General features: G+C 33.1%; 1 protein-coding gene across 1 annotated transcript; it reads right to left on the bottom strand.

The window, feature by feature from the left end:
• Nucleotides 1-3226: 3226 nt before the first annotated feature.
• On the bottom strand, nt 3227-5300 carry LOC149191526 (putative polygalacturonase At2g43860). Its single transcript, XM_089406673.1, has 8 exons — nt 5229-5300; nt 5012-5143; nt 4772-4930; nt 4604-4621; nt 4282-4486; nt 4112-4193; nt 3797-4013; nt 3227-3451 (listed from the first exon to the last, which is right to left on the bottom strand). Exons 1-8 carry the CDS (start codon nt 5298-5300, stop codon nt 3227-3229), a joined length of 1110 nt encoding a protein of 369 aa, XP_089262799.1.
• Nucleotides 5301-11206: the final 5906 nt, after the last annotated feature.

The following is an 11206-nucleotide window of genomic DNA, read 5'->3' as shown; positions in this document are numbered from 1 at the left end:
GAATCCAACAGCAGATTGAATGCCCACAACGATCGTTGCCTAAATCCGAGGACGCAGCAAGATTACGTGTTTTTACACAGCTGCTTGAATAGCTTAGTTTTCGTTAAGTTAGTTTGCTTTCCTATGTTATAAATAAAGCGTCTTTGAACGCTGGATAGTTAGTCGTTGTTGTAATCGCTTTGTAATTTTGAGCTCCCCACTGTACTTTTACATTTGATGTCAATACATGAGAAGACTATTTTATACTTAAGCGTATAACTGCTCCTTGAACCGGCTGAAGTAGGCAGAGGGCCCCTGTTTGCTGAAGCCCTGTATAGTAATCTTTAATTTCCTGCATTTCTCTTTCTTGTTTCATGTATAATAGCTGTACAGATGTCTTTTAATTGCTGTGTTTTTATTTCTTTTCAACATGTATATTAGTTGTACATAAACTTTGAATTCCGCCGATTTACATTTCTGCACTTTTGTTCATGACTGATCAGTGTGTTATGCAGGTTTCTTAGGCAAGCCCGAGACAATTTTCTTTCTTTTCTTTTCATAACTAGTGGCATGCGTGATCGTCTTATCTATGTTGCTGACATTCATTGTTTTGCAGTTTTGATTTTCCTTACTGTCATTTCTTTAACTTGCACTTTACTTTCTGCTCAGTAGTTATCAAGTTGTTCATTTATTGATGGTTCTTTTTCTATAATCAATTAACTTTATTGGAGCAAAAATATCACTTAGTGCAGCTTGGTTTATTTTGCTTTAAGACTCACATTACTGACCTGTTCATAATTGTTCTCACATGATTAAGAAAAGGTTAAAATAGTGTGATTTGTCTCACTTAAATTTCACATTGATTAGATTCTAAATGAAGAGTTAAAATAGTGTAAAGTAGTGTAAAGTAGTTGTTCTTGCTTTTAGTTGAGTTAATATAAATTTCATTTTCATTTTCATCAGCAGCAGAGATACTGGGCCGATGCCATTAGTCCTTTATTTGATTTTAAGCCTTGATTTTATTGCAGTTGTTGTTCAAGCTTTCTTGTAGAATACTTTTCAAGTTTTGAAGAAATCATTTAAAGATCACCACAATCATCCACATTTCACTTGCTTTATTACTTCCATCACATCACAATAGGAAAGATACATTCGAAAACAAACTTAAAAAGCAAAAAACGACAAAAGATTAAGAAAACGGTTATCTAAGTACATATAGTACACCTCACTTCATCAGCTTACGAGCCCCGGGTTGACATTTAAAAGTTGCAATTTAGACTTCACTAAATTGACCAAACAATATCCTTCTTGCATTGATGAAAACAATGCTCCATACCAGTTATTAATCATTCATCCACATATAGAAAAATGATTACTGCTTCATTTTTAAATACTTGTATGTAGAGGTTTGGATCTATAACTCCTCTGATGAAACCAAGGTTTTTTAGATAAGCATCCATACGAGCATACCATGCTCTAGGGCCTTGTTTTAAGCCATATAGAGACTTATTCAATCTACAAACATTGGTTTCCTTCCCACGTACTTCAAACCCTTGAGGTTGTTCGATGTAGACTTATTCATCAATCGTACCATTAAGAAAAGAATCCTTCGAGTTTGTTTAATGTATATTACATCCCATAGAAGCTGCAATAGAGGTGATAGTTCTAATTTTCATGTACCTAGCTAAAGGATAATTTTTTTCATCATAATCAATTCCCTCTTGTTGAGAGAATCCTCAAGCCACAAATCTAGCTTTATATTTGTTGATGCTTCCATCAATTGCATGCTTAATTTTATAAATCCATTTCCATGTCATAATATATTTATCCTTTGGTCTAGGAATGATTTCCCAAACATCATTGTTCATTATTAATTGATATTCTACCATCATTACATTCTTCCATACTTGATGTTTAGTAGCCTGTGAGAGATCGGGTAAGGAGGGAAATCTCATGTACATCATGGTAATTTCTTCATGATATATGGAACAGTATGCTCCTTCACCCACCTCATACCATACATTGCTTTACTCTGCTCACTTTGACTACTAGAGTGAGAGTATGGTTGGATTCTTTAGTTGCGTGCGAAGGATCATGCCTACATGTGGTCATACAAATTTTGAAGATGTATAAGAGAGCTGTGAGATTAGATGGCTATGATATAGTGGTTGAGGGAGAATTGCAATGTGGAATAAGCAATTTGTTGTAAATTTCATATTTGTAAAGATTCAATTATCAATTTCAAAGTTCAAACTTCACATTTTAAATTTCATTAATTTAATTTATTTGGTTGATTGGAAATATTTTATAAATTAAAACTTTATAATTGTTAAATGAAATTGGGGTCTCCATTCATGAGGCATACATAAATTACCTGTTCTTAATAAATAATTTATGTTGCAAAGGAAACAAGTCCAAACTAGGCAACATCTAGACATATCACATTTTTTTTCATCTATTCTATTATTCCTTCCTTTATTATCCATTCTTATTCTTAGTAAGTAATTTTTTGTGTTTGTTGGTGAAGAAACATAATGAGTCTCGGGGACACGAAGCTTTTATGGGCAGAAGTCGTGTTAGGGAAATAAAGCTCCACAATGGCATACAATATTCACATGTCCAGCACACGGCTCAAGCCTTCTCCGTTCTCCGTTCTGGTGGTAGAGTTTTTGATTTTTTAAGATTTCAATGATAGCATGCACACACACGGTAACGAACAACAACAACTAAAAAAAGCAAGTAGTATGATCTCATGGTTGTCGGTCGGACAGCTTCAATGATAGCACTACTACTACTAGTATTTATTTATACAACAAATTGGGATAGAAAAGTGATTGACAATACTTTTTCTCATACTTGCAATATCATATTCTCAATTTTAATTTATTCAAATTAACAATTTAATCATTTTACAAAAATTAAATTAAATTTAATCATTTTAACAATTAAATACAAAAATTAATTTAAATTTAATCATTCTAACAATTGGATACAAATTTATATTGAAGATACTTCGTGCAAAAGCTAACATAGATAGTTAGTGGAACTTCGAACTTGTTCAAGTTGGTATATGAAAAGCATTCACCATCCAAGGAAGGTTAAGTTTAAAGAATTTGACATTTTTATACCAAAAAGACCAGCTTTCTTATTTTCTTAACTCAAAAAATTCATATTCAATTCAAATTACAAAATAGCTAATACAAAAACCAACATTATAAAGTTGGCATTTACACTAATCATTCACCTTTCAACAAACAGGAGAGGGCTTCACAGAATTAGCTCCAAGTCCCTTCACATTTTTACACACAGATTGAGCTCCATTATTTCCATAATTCAAATTCACATTTTCCATTTTGATACCTTCACATGGAAAGTTTTTACTGCATACTAAATTAATGACCTCCTTTGTTGCTGAAGTCCCCGTTATATTTTTGTACATCACATCACTAATCTGCACATTCATATTGGATTCCTGCACATGTGCACTTACCATTAATAACAAAATAATATTTGACCACAAACTAAGATACAAACCTCCAAAGCTGATCTCAAAAACTAACAAGTTACAAATCTTGATAGTACGCTACAAAACTTAAGTGGTCATATGATGCTTCAATCCTCAAGTGCCACATACAAAGTAGGCAGAGAAAAAAACTTACTAAAAAAATATGGTAATAAACTAAAGGGAAATAGTGGTCATATGATGCTTCAACCCTCAAGTGCCACATACAAAGTAAGCAAAGAAAAAAACTTACTAAAAATATATGGTAAAAAACTAAAGGGAAATTGTTCAGATTAGATGTAAAATCATGATCACCTGGGCAGTACAATGTGGGCAATAGTATTGGTCAATGATGATTGGATTTGCTACATTGTTCATTCGTATGTTCTCAAATGTTATTCCCTTAGCAATGCCCTTCCCTCCTTGCAATGTTTTAATTCTAACTCCATTGTCAGTGCCCGTGAAAGAAGCTCCATTTACAGTGACGTTGTTGACTCCATGAAGAGAAGGATATCCGCCCAGGCTTCCCACACTGTGTAATAACAACATAAACCCATTATTAGTGCAATGCAATGCATTGAATACTCATATCCTTTGGCACCCAATTGAAATATTATCAAACTATTTCACCTAATTCCATGACCCGGTCCACAAGTAACTTGTTCAATGTAGAGATTCCAACTCCCTTCCAAAATACCAATACAATCATCTCCTGCACAACCAAAGTTAAAGCTTTTATCTTTCAAATAATAGTTACCCTTCCTCCAACAATTTTGAATTGTTGATGGGAAATATGGTACCTGTTCCAATGCTGAGATTTCGAAGATGGACATTAGAAGAATCTATGTGGATCCCATCCGTGTTGGGGCTATCTGCAGGGGCTCGAATAGTTAATCCCTCCACTAGAACTTTGTCACTTGAATCTATCGTAATATGGAACCGCTTGCTATCAATGGAAGTCAAATCTCTCACCACCGTATTACTAGTGCTCACCAATCGTAAAGACTGCCCATTATCATTCCACAATGTCAAAATCGTACTCATGATAAACTCCTTACACTATATGTTCCTAATTGTTCAACACTTGAATTACTGTGTGAAAAAAAGGGGTAAAGAACTTACCGCAGGCCCAGATTTGCACTGCACCAAAGACAATGTATTCAATCAGTATTAAGTATGAGGACGTGTATCCAAATCACTATGAAATCAGTGTTAAGTATGAGGATGTGTATCCAAATCATTATGAAACAATGCAGGACTCAATTGTACAAATGGTAATTTTACACTTACCTTTTTACACATGTTCCACCAGGAGGCTCCTTGTCCATCCAAGGATCCTCCACCATTCACAGTTAGACCATCTACCTTCGTGAACTGCAACCAGTATTGATTTGGAATTTGTGGGTTCCATAAATTATTGTTGGGTGGTGGAATTAAATTCCCAGTTATCTGCCAAAACACATCTCAATGCTCAAAATAAGGAAATCCAGAAAGCTTGATGTGAGGAATGATTGAATATTAACGGTTTACCTGCACCATAATATTAGCATTCTTGCATGGCCCCGTAAACGAAACTGGACCAACCACAAATTTTCCTTTCGGTATGTAGACAATAGATGGTCGAGTAGAAGAACAAGCTGCATTCCACGTTGCCAAAAATTCCTACAGATAACAAACAAACAACAAATTTAATTGTTAAACCTTATGTCTGTATCCCTTTTCTTTCATTGATTTAGGTTTCTCTCACCTTCATATTGTCAGTGATGCCATCTGCTTTTGCACCATATTGCTGAACATTATACGTGACAACCGAATCCATTCTGTTGTCTAAATGGATACGTACTGAATTCACCCTTGGAAACATGAAAGAGCCATTGAAAACCACAATAACTAATAAGAAGAAAAAAAGCTCCATTCTTTCAAAAATGCAATCAGAAGTCACAACTCCCCTTCTCCTTGAAGAATATGCACTCGTCTCCTTAAAATGCACGACAACTATTTTTCAAAAAAACACTGAATTAGATGTTATGCTCTTAACATGTAAGACGATACCCAAATACCAAATATGCTAAGAAATATACCCAGTACATATAACAATGAGAAATAACAACAAGTATTTTATTATTCCGAAAGCAATGTTCACTTGCCTCTTCCACCGGGCAACCTCCAATAGAGCTGAGCTCAATTACAAAATAAGACACGATGCTCCTCTAGGGGAGTCTCTATCCTTTATATAGGATTCATACATGCAATACCATGGGGAAATACCATGCTTCTTATTAATACCATCTATCTAATACCATGGTCCGCTTGCAGCTAACTATGATCCCTTCATTAAATGCAGGTTAACCACTTATAGTTATTAGTATGGGCTTTATTGACTCTTTACTTAACTATAACTATGACTCGATCCTATTACATAAATAAGGGGGTTAGGGTTGGACTCTAACATTAGATAAGTTTGGAACTCTCCAATTCTTATACAATGATGGCCCTCCATGAAGCCGTCTATTCTATATAAAGGAAGAGCATTCCAAGAATGCAACCCCTTTCCACTAATTTTTAATATTTTATTTTGTTTCATACAAGTATATTTTATTTAACTTTACTTTATAAAATTAATATTTTACATTTCTGTTATATTAATATCTTCTATGACTTCATTGTTAACGTTAATCTTAATTTGTGATTATAATTTTAAATGGAAAAAAAATTGAATAACTATCTAATTATTAATTAGTTATTGATTGATTTTGTTTATTTAGTCAATATTAAAATATATTTAACAATATTTATATACTTAAACACAAAGCTATTAATATTTTACTCTCTTATTTTAATGATTATGGGTTGTCCCACTTTTTTTCAATTAATATTCATTATATCTTGTAAATATACATCTAATGTAAAATGTTTGTGACTGTACCCATAAATTCAACTAATAATTATTAATCCACTTAAATCATATTTTGATCACAATATTTATATATTCACACACAAAATATTAATATTCTTATGGATTTTTAAATATTTTTGAATTAATGCTCATTATAATTTGCAAATATAGATTTCTATGGGTGTACTCATAAATCCAGTGAACACACACATATATATAGGAGTACTCTAATTTATAGATGAAATGCCATTTTTTACGACCATTTTTCTAGTTAATTTTATTCAAAATAAGACGGAGATTTTTAAAAACTTGAGTTTAAGTTGTTTAATTATGCAATTCGAGTGCCCCATGGGTTTTCAATTGTGTTGAATCTATTTATGCATTCAAAAATGTATTTTAAACAAAAAAAAATCTTGAAATTGTATTCTCTGATCCTGGCAAACTCTGGTGGGTTTTCAACTGTGTTGAATACATTTATGCATTCAAAAGTGTATTTTATACAACAAAAAATCTTGAAAATGTATTGTCTGATTTTGGTGAATTCCGGTGAAAAAGACTATTTCGTCTAAATTTAGACTCTCTCTCTCTCTCTCTATATATATATATATATAGTGTTTATTTATTAATTATTTGTTGACTGATTTTGTTTATTTAGTCAATATTAAAATATATTTAACAAACGTATACAAAAATATTAATATTTTAAAATATATTTTACAATATTTATATACTTAAACACAAAGCTACTAATATTTTACTATTTTATTTTAATGATTATGGGTTTTTGTAGTATTTCTTATTTCATATTCATTATATCTTATAAATATACATTTAATGTAAATTTTTGCGTGTACCCATAAACTCAACTAATAATTGTTAATCTACTTAAATCTATATTAATATTTTGATAACAATATTTATATATTCACACACAAAATATTAATATTTTACTTCTTTATTTTATTAATTATGGGTTTTTAAATATTTTTGAATTAATGCTCATTAGAATTTGTAAATGTAGATTTCTATGAGTTTCTTCATAAATTTAGTAAACATATATATATATATATATATTTTTGAAGGTTAGTTTAAATGGTCACTAATCAGAATCATTTTTTTCTAGTGACCATTTAAACTAACCTTTATATATATATATATATGTATAATTTAATGTAACATTTATAATGTCACCTCTCCACTATTTTAGTGATGGGTCATTAGTACTTGGAAATAAAGTCTCTCCACTCATTTAATCATAAATCCTTCAAAATGAGTAATTTCCATTGCTTACTAAATTGGTAGTTTTTTACTTAGTAACAGGTCATCAATGAACTTACACACAAAATAACTTGTGTACAAAATATGTTGTGTATAGCTACACAATATTTTGACCATGCCTTATCGAAATATTTTCGCATTTTTACTCTTATCCTACTATCAAACCATTACAATTTATCTAGAAGTCCTCTTTTCATAACCTATCTAGTTCACATATTGATGGAGGGTTACCCTTGCTTTACCCACATTATGCATGGATTATGCACATATCTGATCTGTCCTAGGAATTTTAACTCACTAAGCAGTTAAATCTTCAATTCTTAAGGTTAAAGGCCCATCCATCAGTTCCTATGCTTTATGGTCCATTAAACCCCAACATAGTCCAATCCTCCATTTAATATGTATCTATCGGACTTAAATCACCCCTTATCCTTCATATGTGGCTTTATTTAAAGCCTTGCTTTTAAACCCTTCCTATCAAGACTATCAGAGCTTTATAAAACCTTATAACCTTCATTCATTTATAATCGGAACTCATTTAACCCTTATAACCCATCATTAATTCTTATTCCCGCATATATAACCAAACCCACATGTTCCTTTGGTTAATTCGGGTTTAACTCACAATTCCTTCTATCGGCGCTTTAATCCCTTTTATAACCATTTACAATGGAAATACATTCAAAACATACCTTTACGCCTTTGTTATGGCCTCTACATGTTTCCCGAGGCTACACCTTTATCGCAATCGACAATCGCTCCTTTGCAATCACATTAACACATGTATACCTTCCGCTTTCCTGATATGCGATCATATATTCCGGATTTCAAATAACACTAACTGTGCTTCATTTCCCTATTGGGTCCACTCCTATTGCATGCATAAATAGTCCTCTGCCGATAAAAGCACCGTTTACCTATTGCGACGCGATATTTATTAACAATCACCACCATTGATCCTCCTTTCGATCTGACGGTTCTTAGCCTTCCCGATCAATAGACTTGCATTACAAATCTCCTTCATTGATCTACATTTTGAATATCCAACATTTCACACCGATTTTGGGATGACAACAAGCCCGACAATTAACTGGCTACACAGAATCAATGGAATTATAAATTCCTAATCTAATAAAGTTCGGGTCCGTGCCTTTTGATTAACGTTCGACCAACTTCCGCCCAATGACTGTTGATGTTATATCATCAACGGCTGCGCCGCGTGATTTAATCCTGGCCATTGATCACCAAGATCCAATGTCTACGATTCGTCCACACTTCATTCCTTTTTCGTCTTTATTTACTTGGGTTTTACACATTTCTTCAGTCTTCCATGGTTTTCGGGTTTTCTTCAGGGTTTCGTCCCTTGCCTCTTTCGCTACTTAATTCGCATCTGCTTGAACTTAAACGTTGTGAATTCTTACTCCGGATCATTCCAAAACATCACTTGGATTCTCCGTTTGGCCCTCTGCCCCTTCTCTTCCTTTGTATATTCACCACAACTCCACCTGCATATATTTATTACACAGGACTCTGGTTCACATTGCATTTATTGTTCAATCACTCAGAATACACATTCGAACTCAGAATTGAGTTGTTTATATTAACAAACAAATATTTACATAAAAGAATCTCTTAGGCCCGATCTTCAATGTCAGTGGCCTCTATTACACTGGGCCCATAGTCTTAAATCCCAGACTCTAGCTTAACCAACTAATTATCTAACTTTTTAACCAATCCAACCTCTGTCTTTGCCTTTTAGGATTACATTTATACATAAGGACTCTAAAACCAATTCATGGTTTAGACAAATGAATTCCTTAACAAAATTCCTAAATTTCTTTCTTGTTCCTAAAACTCCTCTCTAATCCCTAAATCCATGAATTGACTCCTAATCTAAGATTTACAATCAATTCTCAAATCCCTCAATCTCTCAACTATCCTATATCTCTCGTGTTCTGGTATATTCAAGAACATTTACAAATATGCCTCACAATATTCAATTAATTCCCTATTCTATCTTCTCTCATTAAAATCACTCAAAACATTAATAATTACATTTAATTCACTCTTAGGAACCCAACTTCCTTGAAAACACAATACCTCTATGTGTACTAAAATACAATGAGTTTTATTGGCCTGAATGCTCCTGCATTAGACTCCCCAAGTAGAAAATTTCCATGATCTCCTGATTATGTGTCTTCATAAGTTGATTGAAAATCTCCAGGGTCCCAAACTTTAGTTTGTAGCTGCCCAAACACTTTGCTCCTTTGTTGTTGTTGTATGTCTGTTGTTTTCTGCTCTATCTTCCTCTCCTTCTTAATCAGGTTCATACTCTGATTGATTATCCTTCCTGCTACTATCATTTTCATCCCTATGGCTTGTTTCATCATTAGCTTCCATAATTCTTCAATCTCTATCTCCAGCACATCCTTGGGCTGGTCCATACTTTGCCACTTAGTGCTATTTGTTTCATTTTTCTTTAGGTTGTTGCTACTGTCCACGAATACTTCAAACTGTTGTTGGTTACTTTCAGCTTGTAGTTGCTGGTTTACTACTTGTTCTTCTACTCTTAATCTTTTTGTAGACATTGATCTTGCTCTTGCTTCTATTTCTGCTCTTACTTTGAGTCCTACGCTTACTTTGACTGCCTCCCTTCCATCCTTACCCTCTGTCAAGATTATCCCTATCTGCATTGAATCATGATTGCCCAACATTCTATCCAGCAATTGAACACCTCTGCTCCATGGATTGCATTCTTCCATAGAATCTTCTTCTTTCATTTTTATTTGGCTACTCGTATGTGTCAAATTTCTTCCAACATTTGTTACTAAACCTGCACTCACAAAACAATTATTAAAATAAAAAACATAAGGCTTCTGTGCCTTTTCCTTCTTTGGCAACAATTCAGCTTGCTGCTATGTTTTCTCCTCCTTTATCAGCACATCAATATGCTGATTTGAATTCTCAGCAGAATTCATGAGACTATCTGCTAGCCTCTCCTCCACACCATCTGTTCTAATGATGTCTTTCTTTCCCTGTCCACTGTAATGAACTTCTTCATTCTTGTTCAATTTTGACTTTACAACCTGAACACTTAACTTTTAGTCTTCTAGCCTTTTCTCCAAAAGTATTAACTCCTGCCACAAATTTTCCATCTCACTTGGAATTTCTTCCAAAAGCTCTGTAAAATTCTCACTATCTTCTTATGTGCACAAGCATAAATTATTGACACTATTTCTTCATTCTCGATTAGAATAAAATTCTAATCCTCTGTCCCTTTGATAGTTTTAGATGTTTGTCCATCACTCTCCCTTTGATCATTTAAGAAAATCAATTCCTCATTATTATCTTCAATAGAAAATTTCTTACCATAGGACACAATTGTCTCATCTCTATTGAAGATATTTCCTCCATTAAGCATGGAATTTATGAACTCCTTTTGCTGTAATAACTCAACTTGATCTTCATTTGAAAGAAAGTAATCATCATACTTTACTTGGAAATTTTCAGCTTCATTCAAGACATTTCCATAAAATGGTTTATCTTTTGCA

Source organism: Pinus tabuliformis, chromosome 2_2 (assembly GCF_031772625.1).
Source record: "Pinus tabuliformis cultivar Carrire ecotype Pingquan chromosome 2_2, CPIR1, whole genome shotgun sequence".
NCBI classification, from domain to species: domain Eukaryota; kingdom Viridiplantae; phylum Streptophyta; class Pinopsida; order Pinales; family Pinaceae; genus Pinus; species Pinus tabuliformis.
This window is presented reverse-complemented; position numbering and strand designations above follow the sequence as displayed.